Source organism: Bison bison, unplaced genomic scaffold (assembly GCF_000754665.1).
Source record: "Bison bison bison isolate TAMUID 2011002044 unplaced genomic scaffold, Bison_UMD1.0 scf7180017864369, whole genome shotgun sequence".
In the NCBI taxonomy this organism is placed as follows: Eukaryota; Metazoa; Chordata; class Mammalia; order Artiodactyla; family Bovidae; genus Bison; species Bison bison.
The window spans coordinates 1,568,895-1,585,566 of record NW_011494941.1 but is presented as its reverse complement, the minus strand read 5'-3'; the positions used below and the strand labels follow the sequence as shown (position 1 = coordinate 1,585,566).

At 43.8% G+C, this 16,672-nt stretch overlaps 1 protein-coding gene across 1 annotated transcript in view; it reads right to left on the bottom strand.

Moving 5' to 3' along the window:
* The window catches only part of C8A (complement component 8, alpha polypeptide), a 71,832-nt gene that overhangs the window by 6,281 nt on the left and 48,879 nt on the right, over positions 1-16,672 (bottom strand). The window contains exons 8-9 of the mRNA XM_010855868.1: positions 3,815-3,946; positions 2,531-2,688 (exon numbers count right to left, since the gene is read on the bottom strand). Of these exons, the coding sequence (XP_010854170.1) occupies positions 2,531-2,688; positions 3,815-3,946 (290 nt within the window). The remainder of the gene's footprint in view (positions 1-2,530; positions 2,689-3,814; positions 3,947-16,672) is intronic.

Below are 16,672 nucleotides of genomic sequence, written 5' to 3'. Positions count from 1 at the left end.
GAAGTGCAGGGAATTTGGCCCCACTGTTAGGAAATTGGTGCAGAATGGACTGCCCTGGATAAATATGACTCTTAGTTCCAGAGAAAGCCAGGACCATTGGGCAGCTTCCCTTTGACCTTCCGGGGGAGCCCAAAACTCAGATCCTCATCTCTCCTTTCTATTCCCTGAATCCTCAAGAAGAGGGTGTGGAAGGGCTGGTGGGACTTAAAGAGGGAAGAAGATTGGGGAAATGATTCTTAAAATGTTAAAGCTTGAAAACTATTGGCAACGGTCTCATTCCCATTTTACAAATGAAAAAAAAAAATCAGAGAAGGAAAGTAGTATGATATAACACACTATAAAATAACAGATAACATATAATAATGTATACCATAACAAGATCATCACATGGCATGATTCCTGTGTTCACTCAGTCTAAGCACCTGCCATAAACAGACACTGCTAAGCTCTGGGAATATGCAAGTGAAAAAGATTCTTTCCACTCTGAGCATCAGGTTCCAAATAACTCTCTAACTGGCCTCCCCTCCATGTCTGTAGTCTGATTGCCTATCTGTCTGTCTGTCTCTAAGCATTTTCCTTTTAAAGCACAGCTTTAGTTGCATCAATCCCCTGCTCTATGACCTGCCAACAGCCTCATGCATCAAATCCAATCTTCCAGGGGTCATCATGGGTTGTGAAGAGATCCTGAGCATTAGAATCAGTCAGTCCTGGCTCCAGTTGGGCTGTGCCATTTTCTAGTTCTGAGATGTGGCCAGCTTCCTTAACCTCCGCAAACCTGCCTCCTCATCTGACTTCACTAAGTACTGATGTCTCTCTCCCTAACCTTGAGATGTAACATTTTACTATCCCCATGTTACACAGCAGAACCCTGAGCCTCGGAAGATGAAGTAACTCATCCAAGGTCACACACACACATCAAAAAGGTGGCTGATCCGTGAACCAAACTACATCTTTTTTCACTCCAAACCCAAGCTCTCTCTCCCAAAAGACAGTATTGAGTCTTCTCCAAATCATGCACATCAGTCTTCCCCTTGGAAGTTTTGCTCAAAGCAAACAAAGAGCTTACCTCTTGCCCATGAAAGGTGATATATTATTCCTGATATCAATTTTACAGTTTTGCCCAAATCACTAATAGCTTGATGATAGCAATTTTCGACCCTATGTGAATTACAGGTGCGTGAAAATGGTCCCTTACTTATTGGAGAAGAAATGAAATCAAGGTTAATCCATCTGACCTCTTTCTTCATAGAAAAGAGGGTGTTGTAATAGATTTTTAGGTTTAACTGTTTGTATATATTTTAAAGAGAAGGAATGTGTCCACACCTGGAATTTTAAATTATATATAGAAAATGAGCAAAGGTCAGGAAAAATGGGCAAGAAAACAATAAAATTTTACTTAAAAGCCCAAAATGCAACTCTCATTTTCTAATGGCTTACATCTTCTTCACCCTAAACTCAAGCTGTCTCTCCCAAAAGACAGTATTAGGTTTTCTTGCATATGAATTAAATAGTGTGATGATACTGGTGGAACAATTCACTTGATTTACAGTTTGAATATAACTTTACTTCCTTTGTGGGATTAGGGATTTAAGGCAAGCTTTCTCAATTTTGGCCCTGTTAGCACCAGCAGCCAGTTTCCTTGCTGTGGGGGGCTGCCCTGTGCACTGGGGGGTGTTTAGCAGCCTCCCTGGCTTCTGGCCCCTAGATGCCAATAGCATCTTCTCAGTCATTACAATCAAAAATGTCTTCAGATATTGCCCAATGTCTCCTGGGGGAGAAAAATTGACCCTAGTGGCTGAGAACCATGGCTTTAAGGAAGGTGCTAGAATAGAGGGAAGAGAGAACTGGACATGAAGTCCAAAGGTCTTGGATCCAGGTACTTTCACTTATGGGCTCTGTGGCCCTAAATGAGTCCTCTGATGACTTGGAACCTCAGTTTCCTAATCTTTTCAATGAGGAGAATCCTGTCTGTGCCAGAGGTCATCATGGTGACATCATTTAGAGCAGGGGCAACAGACTATAGCTTGAAATCACACTAAGCCCACAGCTTGTTTTTGTATGGCCTTTGAGCTAAGAATGACTTTAACATTTTTACAAGATTGGAGAAAAAGAAGAACTTGTATGAAAGAGACTGTATATAGCCTAGAAACCTAAAGTATTTACTATCTGCTCTTTACAGAAAAAATTTTGCCAACCTCCAACTTAACAGATGTGATTTTTAAAGTCTTTTATGTATAAATGTGAATAGTGCTTTTTTTATAAGGTGGACTACTCCTGAAGAAATTCTAGGACTACCAGTATAACACTAGACCCTAACCAGATAGTAAGCTTGTGACCCCAGCCCTCCTGTGGCCTGCATATAGAGTCATGCATCCCTGTAGCCAGGCTTGGGTAAGGCCACCAGTTCAGCCTGCTATTACATTTAATCTTGTTTTTTGATGGACTCATAATAAGAAATATAAAATGATCTGGTCTGCTTCACTTTCATTCCTTGTGGACCTAGAGTTTCTTCAACTGCGAAAAGACTTACCTCAAAATCAATAACAGCAGGATTATACTTTAATGACCTCCCCCAGGAGCGGTACGTAACGAGGCTGCTGTCCTGGGTCAAGCCGCCTCCCCAGCCAGAGCTGCCGCCGCGCACCCGAGAAATGAAGTCTTCCACTCCCATGGCCTTCTCGTTTTCAGCTACCATCGAGAGAATAATCACGTTAGCACATTTCCTTAGATGCCAGAGGGCCAGTTGGCAAGCTCCACTAAATGAGATTTGGAGCAGAGTTTAAGTGCTCTCCTTAGAGCTGTCTCCTAGTCTTCTACCTTGCTCAGTTAACTAGCAGGACAAGGCAGAAAAGAAGCACCAACACTTGGAAATCGACTCATCCTTTGGATTAGAGCAGGCCCTGGGAAGACAGCTCAACCCAACATGGAGGAGGGAGAAGATGGAAAAATGGATAATATGGATTTATTCATGTATTCATTTACAGGCCAAATGTTTGCTTGGTGCTTACCATATGCCAAATAGCTTCAGCCAAATACTATAGGTGCTAGAACTGATTTCTCAGTAGGGGTTCAGAGAAAGACGTGGTCAGATCTACAGTAGGAATGGGGAGGTGGTCAGGTAGAAAGTCAGTTACCTAGAAGAATGGATAAATCTTGGCAGGTAAATGGAGGGAGGAGGGAAAGGCGACCGAGTGAAGTATTTGACTTAAGACCCTGAGACATAAGTAGCCCAGTGCAGTGGAAGTAACTTGAACCTCATCTACTCATCCATCTATTATAAACATCTATTTCAGCATCCTTGCATCTTGTGTGTCTTCCACCTGGAAAAAATGACTCAGCACATGTTGAATGAATGAATGAATACATGAGCATGTATACTGACCTGTGCAGGAGATGTTATCAAGTATTCTTGCACAATTTTTCTCTAATAACTATTCTTTGAACTTGGACTTGGTAACACATTTTTATCTCTCAGCAAACTTGTGTCCTCCCTCTGAGCTGTACCTGATGAGACTTAACTTTCCAGATTCTGTCTGCACATGCCTTCCTCCCAGCTCTTACTCAGATCTTTGTCTGGTGCTTGAAATCTAGGACGTTGTACAAATAGGAAATCAGGCATTTCTAAGGTGATCTCAGCCCATGTTGGGATTCAAAATAGGGTCACTACAGGTCATTGGTTTGGGATATACAACAGACACACAGTGCGACCATCGACTGAAATGGAATCAATTGGGAAGGAGAATATATATGCCTCGATTAGGTGTCCAAGGGGGAATCTGGCTTCTTTGGGGGGAAGCCCATTATTAATACTTGCTTAGTTTGCCATCTCCAGATTTTTTACAGGGTCCTAATGATGAACTTCCTTTAATTTGTATCGCCTCTGAATACTCATACTCAACGCCCAAAGAGACTCCAAAGCATTTCTGGATTTCAGCGCTGGTAACACCTGCAACAGAAAGCAGAGAAACACAGAATGCTGAGACACAAAAGACAGTGAATATATACAACCAGCTCATAATAGTAGTTCATGGCTCACCAGCTCACAGTAGTGAAAACTAGCTTCTATTTTAGAGTCTATGAGATCTGGGTTGAAATCCCTGTTCTTTACCTGAGTTTCAGTGTTTTCTTCTCTACGGTCCCAGTGCAAATATTCCTGAAATAAGAAGGACTATGGATTGCACGTGCTAGTTGGTCAAAAGCGCTTGTGCCTTTTCCTTTGCACATTCTCCACGGGGCCTCCTCGAGCAGCTGATTCTGTCTGATCCATCTCCTTTACCCCTGTGCCTAGTGCAGTGCCTGGCCCATGATTGGCACCAATCTTGCATATGTTGCCCCTTCCTCTCTCCTTTTTCACTGTCATTCTGAAGTCCACACGAGCTCCAATTTAAACACCATTTCTTCCGTGAAGCACTTTTGAATCAGAACACATCCCTCTTTCTTCAGAGATACCCATGTGCTTTGTTCGGGCCTGAATGATCATTTGTGTCCTGATTCTTTTTGCCCAGGTGCTCTTTGCCCCTCAGAGAGGCTAGGTGTTGTCAGAAGATTGATAGATCTCCATGGGGAGGCTGCCTGACCTCTGACCCCAGGAGAACTGTGAGGCCCACATTAGCTGCCTCTGTCTGTATCTGAGGAGCTGCTGAGGAATCTGCATTTTGCAAATGAAGAACATAATTCTCAAAGGGAATTTGCCCCAAATCCCACAGCCTGTAGGTGAACAGATTGGGGTTTCCAACCCTTGGTCAACTGGCAAGATAAGGCTAGAAAAGCAGACGGGAGCAAGATATTGACCATTGCTACAAGGTTCAACTTCCTCTGTAGCTAAAGTCTTCTGAAGCCTGTGAACCAGAGTTTGTATTTTCAGCACATCATTGCTTTTCACTGCAACTATAAATAATTATAACTAGTCAGTGTATTATCCTGGCAATCAAAAAGGAAAGATCATTTAGGTTGTAATTCAGTTAAACTAAAGATTAGATTCAATATTTTCAAGGGAGTTTTGGGCAGCAAGTTTACTTGCTGGCATTCCCATGAAACTAAACTCCATGAGGTCAAGCACTGACATCTTATTTACCGCTCTGTCAGACTGCCATGGAGGAGGATCTCCATAAATACTCTTAGGATAAATGATTGATGAATGAAAATGAATGCCAAGAATTGTTTCGTAACAGCTTCTGATGGAAAGAATCTTAGAAGCCAGGAATCATGAATTCAAATCCCAGTCACTTAGATGAATGGACAAAGAAATCATATAGAATAATTATATACATATTATATAATTAATAATGATCAAATAGTTATATATAATTATAACATATATAATCATTATAATTATATAAATTATAAGTTATATACTTACATATAAATAATGTATGATACATAATTATATGTATTAGTATATATAATATAATTATATATTATATGTAATTATTATACATTAAAAACTGCATATATATGTGTATATATATGTATAACATATATATATATATACACACACACCCTATAGATATATCCCATATAAAGAGATCCTACCTTAAAATGTAAAGAAATTTGGGACAATGTGGATGAAACTAGAGGACATTGTACTAAATGAAATAAGTCTTACACAAAAAGAAAAAAAACTTTACAGTCGTACTTATACATGAGCTCTACAAAAGTCACATATATTGAAGCAGAGAGTAGAGTGGTGGTTTCCCAGGACAAGGAGGTGGTTGGCAAAAGGGGAGATTCTGCACGAGGTTGCAGTTGTGTTGGAGAAATAAACCTAGAGGGCTAATATACAGCCTGGCGACTCTAGTTAATAATACTATATTGAAAACTGGAAATTTGCAAAGGGAGTAGATTGCGAGTACTCTTATCTTATCACACACACACACACACACACACCTGACTATGTGAGGAGAATACGTGTTAATTAGCTTGACTATAATAATCATTTCATTATATATATATATATATAATCATTATACTGTATACTTTAAATATATACAAAATTTTTTTTTAAGTGAAACAAAACACATCCCAGTCCCTGACACCCTGTATGAACTTAGAAAAGGACCCCAATCTCACGGGGTCTCAGTTTCCCATGTATGGAGAGAAGGAGTTAGACTTGCTCATCCCCAGGCCTCTCTTAGCTGAGGCCCTCTGAGCCTCTGTGCGCAGTGGTTTCTGAATAACTCTGAGCTGAGAGTTTCTGGGAGAAGGGATCCTTTAAGCACTAGCACTCAGCACCAAGCAAACGGCTTCTTCTGTCATTTCTGTTCAAGTACTTTTAATTTTTAATGCACTACTAATTGAGGAAGATTTAGCATATTTAATTGTTTTGATTAAAAACTGCTTCAACAGTGATAAACAAAAGTGGATGAAAGGAATTCATGGGCAGAAGCCAGAGTGATTACTTAGGTGAGTGGTGGAGTGCTGCTGAGTGAAGTGACAGGACGGGCTGATTAGTGGGGGCTGGGGGATGCCTGTGCAGTGATTATGCTCACGAAGGGTCTGCTGACAGCTTGCCAGGCACTTCTGGGAGAAGCAAATTCTACAGTAAGGCTTGATTGCAAAGAATTGCCTCCTGAGGACCCTGAAGGAGGGTACCAGCCAGCAAGGGGAGGTCTGCAACTTAAGAACCACACAGCGTGAGGGCTAAAAGTATCCTTAGTCACCTACCTGACATGTCTCATGTTTAGCTGTGACATGCTTGGTTCATAAAGGTTAATTGTCTTGCCTAAGACAACATAGTTAAAAAGAACAGTGGAGCTGAGATTCAAACACGTCTGTCGTGCTCAGAAGAATTAGTGGTACTTTCACTAATTCCAGTTATTTCATCAGAATAAAGTCTGCTGAAAATTTTAGTAAGCATCTACTATTACCATCTCAGGCATACTGTATGTTGGACAAGGTAGACACTCTGAGGATAAAACTGATATAAATATGATGCCAATCTGAACAAGTAAGGTCCTGGCCTTGAGAAGCTAGCAGATGTGGGCCATATAGTCAGTGAAGACTCACTTGGATCTGAGAGTTGCTCATTTCAATACACCAGGACTAGAAGAGGAGTCTCTTGCCAGAAGTCATGGGGACTGCAAGTCAGAGCTGTCTGGAGAGCACCCATGGAAAACCAAGACCAGTAAGCTGGGATAGGGGCTGGGGGAGGTCAAATGTGATGCCCAAATCCAGGACTTGAGGCTGGTATTGAAGCTAAGACACAAAGCCAGAGTGACAGATGCAAAGAGCAGAGGAGGGGGTGAGGGGAAGAGCAGAAATATGTCCAGCACGACTGAGTAACACTTGCCCAGATGGGCGCGTGGCGTGGGTGGACAGACTGCAGGACCAGGCGGTGCTCTGCCGGGGCTCCACCCCACCTCAGCAGCCTGACTCCTTAGATGTCAGCTCTGGACCACATCAAACTGGCATTTGCTTTGGGCTTTTGAACTCAGTGAATTGGAGTTGATGTTTGCTGAACCTGGGTACATAGTGAGATCTTCCGGAGTGCTTATTAAAAACAGGTTTCAGGTCTTCACTTCTCTCGATTCTGATTCTGTATTCCAGAGTAATCAGCAAATGATATTTTAAACGAGTATCTCGTATGAAACCTATGCAGTGCATGCAGTGCATCTGGGATCAGGTATTAAGTACCCTCATCCTACAGAACATTCGGTGATCTGTCACAGCAAGCTGGCCTCCACCCTGTCCTAGTTAATCCCTTAAATAAGGACCTAGCAGCCAGGCTCATTGTATCTACCCAGGCAGAAGGAACTAGAAAATGAACCAGGATCCAAAAAGCCCTCAAAAGGCTGATGAACAGACAGACAGACCAAGCACGAGAAATGAGATTCAGACTGGAAAGTTACAAGATCCTGTCCCGGAGATAAAATACCAAGTACGTGAGCACAGTAAGGGATAGAGTCAGCTTAGCAGGAAAACCAGAGAAAAGGCCTAAGCGTGTTAGATAACTTCCAGCTCAGTAGGGCAGTGATGCCAAGTGAAAATTATAATCAATAGAGGAAAGAAAGGGATAACCTCACTCCTTCTGCACAGGTTAGAGAAACCCAGAACCTGGAGCCATGTTCTGGGAGCCACACTTTTCAAAGGAAATAAGAAAATGAGACATTCACTGGACACCACACAGCCTTTGAAAAAAAGGAAATCCTGCTGTATGCAACACCACGGCTGAACCCTGAGGACGTTATGCTAAGAAGCCGGTCACAAAAAGACCAGAACTGCATGATTCTACTTAGTGTGAAGTATGTATAGTGGTCAAACTCACAGAAGCAGAGCACAGAATTGTGTTTACCAGGGGCAGAGGGAGAGGGTGCTGATGCTAAGTCACTTCAGTCGTGTCCGACTCTGTGTGACTCCATAGATGGCAGCCCACCAGGCTCCACCATCCCTGGGATTCTCTAGGCAAGAAGACTGGAGTGGGTTGCCATTTCCTTCTCTAACGCATGAAAGTGAAAAGTGAAAGTGAAGTCGCTCAGTCGTCTGTGACTCTTTGCGACCCCATGGAGTGCAGCCCACCAAGCTCCTCTGTCCATGAGATTTTCCAGGCAAGAGTACTGGAGTGGGTGGCCATTGCCTTCTCCAGAGGGAGAGGGTGATGAGGCATGAACTCTCAGTTACCCTAGATGAATAAGTTCTGGAGTTCCTGTTGTACCACTCTGTCCTTAGAGTGAAGAATTCTGTATTGTATGCTAAAACATTTGTTACAAGAGTAAATCACGTGTCAAGTGTTCTTACCACAATAAGATAAAAAAAGAAGCTGGGGAATGATTGGGTAAGAAGAAGCATAAGGTTGAAGAAATCCAAAGCCTGGTCCTTTTGGGAATGTTTAAGGTGATGTGAACTTCCAGATGTTCAAGCTGCTTTTAGAAAAGGCAGAGGAACCAAAGATAAAATTGCCAACATCCGTTGGATCATCAAAAAAGCAAGAGAGTTCCAGAAAAACATCTATTTCTGCTTTATTGACTATGCCAAAGCCTTTGACTGTATGGATTGCAATAAACTGTGGAAAATCCTGAAAAAGATGGGGCTACCAGACCACCTAACCTGCCTCTTGAGAAATCTGTATGCAGGTCAGGAAGCAACAGTTAGAACTGGACATGGAACAACAGACTGGTTCCAAATAGGGAAAGGAATACGTCAAGGCTGTATATTATCATCATGCTTATTTAACTTCTATGCAGAGTACATCAGAGAAACACCGGGTTGGATGAAGAACAAGCTGGAATCAAGATTGCTGGGAGAAATATCAACAACTTCAGATATGCAGATGACACCACCCTTATGGCAGAAAGTGAAGAAGAACTAAAGAGCCTCTTGGTGAAAGTGAAAGAGGAGAGTGGAAAAAGTTGACTTAAAGCTCAACATTCAGAAAACAAAGATCATGGTATCTGGTCCCATCACATCATGGCAAACAGATGGAGAAACAGTGGAAACAGTGGCAGATTTTGTTTTTTGGGGCTCCAAAATCTCTGCAGATGGTGACTGCCGTCATGAAATAAAAAGGCGCTTACTCCTTGGAAGGAAAGTTATGACCAACCTAAACAGCATATTAAGAAGCAGAGACATTACTTTGTCAACAAAGGTCCATTAGTCAAGGCTATTGTCTTTCCAGTAGTTATGTATGGATGTGAGAGTTGGACTATAAAGAAAGCTGAGCACCTAAGAATGGATGCTTTTGAACTATGGTGTTGGAGAAGACTCTTGAGAGTCCCTTGGATTGCAAGAAGATCCAACCAGTCCATCCTAAAGGAAATCAGTCCTGGGTGTTCCTTGGAAGGACTGATGTTGAAGCTGAAACTCCAATACTTTGGCCACCTGATGGGAAGAACTGACTCCTTGGGAAAGACCCTGATGCTGAGAAACATTGAGGGTGAGAGGAGAAGGGGATGACAGAGGATGAGATGGTTGGATAGCATCACTGACTCAATGGACATGAGTTTGGGTAAACTCTGGGAGTTGGTAATGGACAGGGAAGCCTGGTGTGCTGCAGTCCATGGGATTGCAAATAGTTGGACACAACTGAGCGACTGAACTGAACTGAACTGACGGTGATGTGGGATGTTTATCGGAATGAGGAAGGAGAGATTTCTCTCTCAGAGAACTAGACTCAACTTCCCAGAGGGTTGTCTTAAGGAAAAGGAATTAATGGCTTGTTGGTGGGGCTACAAGGGCAAGAACTAGGACCAAAAGGGCAGATGCTACAGAGAGAGAGTTTGAGACTCAACGTAAGGTAAATCGCTGCAGCACTCAGAGGCCAAGGAGATCACTGCTTTGTGAGGCAGTGAGCTCCCCACATCTGGAGGGTGCCAAGCAGAAGCTGGCTATATGCTTGTCAGTAGAAGGGTTTGAAGTATTAACAAGTGGTCTTTTAAGAGCTCCTCTAAAGTCAAGATTCTGAAACTTTAAGAACATACCAGAATACTTGAGGAACATTTGGGATAACTTCATTATGTCCTTAGTAATTTCTTATTGTGTGCCAGGCGTCTGGAAATACAGGTTAAGGGGAGTGTTTGCTCTCTGTATACTTACAGCCAGGTGTGGAGACATGGACGGGTAAGCTGACAGTTCTTGTACTGTGTGGTGAGGACTTTGAAAGAAGGCAACAAACGCATAGGTATAAAAGGAAGGGTGCCGGAGGCAAGTGTGAAAGGATGAGTGGGGATTAACCCGATTGTGAGGAGGACGTTGAGAGCAGAGGGTGGGCACGAGGAGGCCTGGGGACCCTGGCAGCAAGATTCTGCTCAGAGAGGCCAACATGGTCTAAACTCAAGAGTGGAAGAAAGGGAGATGCAGATCAGTCCAGGAAGTGCTGGGAGACCCCTGGGGTCCTCCACACTCTCATCTGGTCCCTAGAGGAGCTGTTGTGCCCGCCAGGGAGGCCAGGAGCCGGGAGATGCGTCTCCGGCCACCGTGTCTGCTCCTTGTTTTCCACCTGGTCTGAACTGTGTGCAGATGTGAGAGCTCTCCTCACACCTCACATCTCCGTGTGGAGATGCTGCACCCACACGGCTCTGAGGCAGAACCAGGCAGCCTGACTTCTGAGGTGCCAGAAGCAGCAAGTCACTGTCATTCCTCAGATGAAAAGCATCGGGTGGAAAACAGCAGGTGCGATGCATTATTTATCTCTATGCAACAAACAAATGCCACTCAGGTGGCTGTGATTTATGTGTTATGTTGCTTTGCTACATTGGTTGCTCCCAAAGACAGCCTCAGAAAGGAAAGGAAGAATCGTGTAGTCTATTTCATGCCGTAACATTGGAAAAGATGATTGTTTAGTGTGTGGCTGGATGGGCCGGGAAGTGTTGGCTAACTTCCTTGCCCCTTCTGTGCTTCTGCGTATCCATTAAAATGCATGCTTCTTCCCAACTACCTGAGAACAAGAGCACCCGTAACTCTGTGCCCTGGCATGTGCTGTTCCCTATAAAAGTCCCCTCACTTCCTTCACTGAGTTCCTCCCACTCAGCTCGAGGAAGCTTTCCCTTACCCCCAAAGGCCCTGTATCTGTGTCCCCACGGCATCCCTATGTGTCCATCGTGGTATCCCCCTGCCTCCCTATAGCATAGTATTTGGCGCCCTTTGGCAACTGTCAATTTCTTGATCTGTTTTTCCAATTATTCTGCAAACTTACAATGTCATCTCTGGGGTTTTCAAGACTTAGCATGTGACAGGCCCCAGAAGTGCCCAGGGATGCACTAATTCCAACCTATCTAGACAATACCTCTAAAATCTTTGACAGTCACCGGTCTTCTTTTGGTTGATGATACAAATTGCATCTTTGTAATATCTCCTGTTTGACTGAGTTGGTATTTTATAAAGCTCTTTCATCAGCATTATCTTATCAGAGCCTCAAAACAATCTTATGGGACCAGGAGGCTTTGCTCTTTTTACAGGCAAACTAGGGTGGGAAAAGGCAGTAACTGTGGGGGTTAAGTGTGTGAACTGAGGAGGCAGAGTTCTGCCCATCCCTGGGAGTGTGGCTTTGGGTGAATGACTGAGCCTCTCTGTGCCTCATGTTGCCGATTTGAAAACGGAGATGAAAATGGATTCTATACATGAGTCTCTAAAAGCAGTGTCTGGTACAATTAAGTGTTCAACAAATTTTGTTAGTTTTTGCTGTGGTTATTAGGTAACTTGCCTTAAGATCTATGACTAATAAGCCCAAGAATCAGGGTTTGATGCATTCAGGGCCCACTCCATCTCATCAAGGCAGTCTTACTCTGCAGGAAACATTCATGATGGGGCATGAGCAGCAGTGGCCTCACCAAGACTTTCATTCCATGACCCCCTCATTCCACAAAGCAGCTCAGAAAAGGAATCTGTGCTTCCAATGGCTAATCTGGGGGCTGTGATCTCTTATACTCCTCTGCCTGATGAGAGGCTACCGTCAGAAACTCTGGCCCACTAGATGAGTGTGGTCATAACGAGAGGCTGGAGGATAGCTGAGGGCCAGGCACTGAAGTGGAGACTGATTGAGCCGGAATCTCTATGCACACTGACTATCTGGACCTCTGTATATCACAGTTATCTATAGCATGGATATTAGAACACTCTCTGTCTCACAAGGTGGCCCTAAGGGTTAAATGAGTTAATCCATGCCATGTACAGTGCTTCAGATAGTTAAGGGTTAAATGAGTTAATCCATGCCACGTACAGTTCTTCAGATAGTTCCTGGCTTGAAAGTAGCCAAAATGGTCGAGAATTACTATTATTACTGCTGCCAGAAATGCCACACCATACACAGGCTGTGCTGTTGGTTCCTGATTCTGAACTGGAAAAATCAGAGACTAAGGGAAGCTGAAGAGTTTATGAACACCTGTTTTCTTAATCAGCTTCTCTGTAGTGTTAGCTGTACTATAAACTGAGATGGAATGAATGAAGAAGATGGAACATCCACATTATGTGCTGGGCAAAAATTTTCCAGGCATTATTTAATATGCACAGATCATTCCACAGGAGGTACACCTTTTCCCATTTTATAGATGAGCAACTCAAGGCTTAGATGGTTTCAGCCACTTGCCCAAAATGATACAATAAATAAATAGTAGATCAGGGATTGACCCAAGATCTGTGTCCAGAGCCCATTTTCTCCTTGCCACATACTTGGGGGAGAGGGAGCTAAGGATGGCCCTGGGTGTAATTTTGACATCATCATCACCTTCCTTTTGGGCTGAGACTGTTTTCAGTGATAGAGGTAGAAAGTCAAAATCAGGATAAATTCAGGAGGATGGAGCTAATGGTCTCAATTCCATGTGTATGTAAATGACTTAAGGGGGGTGGGGACAGAGCCAAGACACCGGGAGTCTGTCAGTCAATCAATACCATCCATCACTGTGAAGCCTGGTTGTCATGGTAACTGAGGATAAAGCCCGGAGCTTGTTAGAATCTAGTGCCTCTCTGTTCAAGATGATTGGTTGGTTAGCAAACACAGTGAAAGACCTTTTGGGCCAACCCAGACTACTTAGCCATAAGTACAAGACCCTTCGCAATCAGGTTCCTGCCCAGCTCACCATCCTCACTGTTCAATCCCACTCAGTCTCTGTAGGGATTCACCTCTGACTCTTCAGAGTATAAGAGAAACTCTAGAGGGTGCCCAGCATCTATGGGTTTAGATTCTGAACCAGCCCTGCTAGAAAGACACTGAGTCTCTAATGTGAATCAGCCTCAGTCTATGGGAAAAATTCCAGGGACACATCATTCCCAAGACGCACTATAGAGGCAGGTGGTTGTAATAGTGTGATATACATAGAGCTATGTCCTGGGTGCATTGAAGTACTTAAGACAGGCTTCCAACCCAGAGCCGGGGAGATGGAAAGACTGCCTGGAAAATCCTGTGTGAGCAGAGACCAAGGGTGAGTAAGCATCAGCCAGGTGATGAAGACTGAAGGAGGGGAGGGGAACAGAGTCCCAGGTGGAAGGAACAGCACCAAGCAGAAAGTGTGATTAAGTCAAGGGACCAGCAAGTAGCTCAGTACAACATAGACCCAGGGGGAGCTATGGAGAGCTGAGTGCATGCTCCCTTGTCCAGGGCAGGGACCCTCCTGTCTCAATGTTCACCCTTGCATGGCTCCAGCAGCTTGCTATTCTGTAACTTGTCATCCTCTCTGTGGCTTCCTGGAAGCAACACTGACACATTTCCAGGTTACTGATACATCATAACTCCTCCTGCAATAACCTAAACTCTGGATTGTTCTCATGTATGCACTGGCCTCAGGGGCAAGCCCTCCACAGAGAGTCTGGCCTTGGGGTGAATCACTCATCTCCTGTCGCTCATTTTTACCCCTTGCTGCTTCAGCCACTCCCATGCAACTCTCTCCTCTTAGGAAGATCTAGCTACATGTTCCACCAGGCACACTCCTACTCCAACTAACTTCAGAAGACCAGGTTTGAGTGCCTCTGGAGTCTAGAAGATGGGAGTGGAAGAAAGGGTGGGTTGCTCCCTCCTTTGTACTTCTACTGAATTTTTTTTCTATTCAAGTACTTATCACAGTGTATTATTCTTAGCCTCCAACTGACTACATATTTCTCCAGGATGGAGATCTGTGTGTTTTACCCCATATCTCTGGAAATCATGGCTTCTCTCTGAATATTTACTAGATGAGTAGATAGATTGCTGAATGGATGGAGATTGGATTATGAGAAGAGTTTTCCTTGGAGATTGTTTCCTGCCTCTTAAGAAGGGAAAAATGCTCTGCTCAGAACCTTCCTGAAAGGGAATTCTAAGCAAAAAATAGCAATAATATATAAATGTTGCAGACTATATGAAAAATTTGAGAAACTTAGATTACACATCCATCTTCCCCAATTATTCCTCCTATACAGCTTAACCATCTGGGCTGCCTTTGTCCCAGTCTAGTAAAGGAACAGAAAATACATAGCTCAGAGGTTCTCAGTCCCTGCTCAGACCCTTTAGGAATCCACTCCTGACTCTCCAGAGTGCAAGGAAAGCTCTGGAGGATGTCCAGGATTGGTGGGATTAGATACTGAATTACCCCAGCCAGAAAGACATTGAAGCTCTACCATGGGTCAGTCTCTAACTCTGACAGACATCACTGATTGACCACAGTTCTTTCTGGCTGAGCCCTTATCTGGTGTCACAGTCCTTGACTCAACAGTCCCAGCAGCATTTGCAATTAAAACTACCTGCCATTGGTAGCTTAGATACATTTTATGGCCTACCGGTCTTTAAGGTTCACTTATTTGTGTGCCATGGGTGCCAGCACACCATGGTTGTTCCTAGCTCTGTGAATGTACCTAAGCTTCAGAACAGACCATCAGTAGCTGGTCAGTTTAACCCTTTACAATTCTCTGTTATAATTCCCAGTCAAGGTTCAAACTGACCTAATACTGCCCTTAGGAGTGAATATTGAGTAGAATACAACTTCGTGTGCATGCATGCTAAGTCACTTCAGTTGTGTTCAACTCTTCTGTGACCCCATGGACTGGAACCCACCAGGATCCTCTGTCCATGGGATTCTCTGGGCAAAAATACTGGAGTAGGTTTCCCTGCCCTCCTCCAGGGGATCTCCCCAACTCAAGGATAGAACCCATGTTTCTTAAATCTCCTGCATTGGCAGGCTGGTTCTTTACCACTAGTGCCACCTGGGAAGCCGATAATACTCCCTTCAGTTGAGTTGCTCAGTCATGTCCGACTCTTTGTGACCCCATGAGTCGCAGCACACCAGGCCTCCCTGTCCATCACCAATTCCCGGAGTTTACCCAACTCATGTCCATCGAGTTGGTGATGCCATCCAGCCATCTCATCCTCTGTCATCCCCTTCTCCTCCTGTCCCCAATCCCTCCCAGCATCAGAGTCTTCTCCAATGAGTCAACTCTTCGCATGAGGTGGCCAAAGTACTGGAGTTTCAGCTTTAGCATCAGTCCTTCCAGTGAACACCCAGGACTGATCTCCTTTAGGATGGACTGGTTGCAGCTTCTTGCAGTCCAAGGGACTCTCAAGAGTCTTCTCCAACACCACAATTCAGAAGCATCAATTCTTCAGTGCTCAGCTTTCTTCACAGTCCAACTCTCATGTTCATACATGACCACTGGAAAAACCATAGCCTTGACTAGACGGACCTTTGTTGGCAAAGTAATGTCTCTGCTTTTTAATATGCTGTTTAGTTTGGTCATAACTTTCCTCCCAAGGAGTAAGCGTCTTTTAATTTCATGGCTGCAGTCACCATCTGCAGTGATTTTGGAGCCCCAAAAAATAAAGTCTGCCACTGTTTCCACTGTTTCTCCATCTATTTGCCATGAAGTGATGGGACCAGATGCCATGATCTTCGTTTTCTGAATGTTGAGCTTTAAGCCAACTTTTTCACTCTCTACTTTCATTTCATCAAGAGGTTTTTTAGTTCCTCTTCATTTTCTGCCATAAGGGTGGTGTCATCTGCGTATCTGAGGTTATTGATATTTCTCCCAGCAATCTTGATTCCAGCTTGTGCTTCATCCAGCCCAGCGTTTCTCATGATGTCCTCTGCATATAAGTTAAATAAGCAGGGTGACAATATACAGCCTTGACGTACTCCTTTTCCTATTTGGAACCAATCTGTTGTTCCATGTCCAGTTCTAACTGTTGCTTCCTGACCTGTATATAGGTTTCTCAAGAGGCGGGTCAGGTGGTCTGGTATTCCCATCTCTTTCAGAATTTTCCACAGTTTATTGTGATCTACCT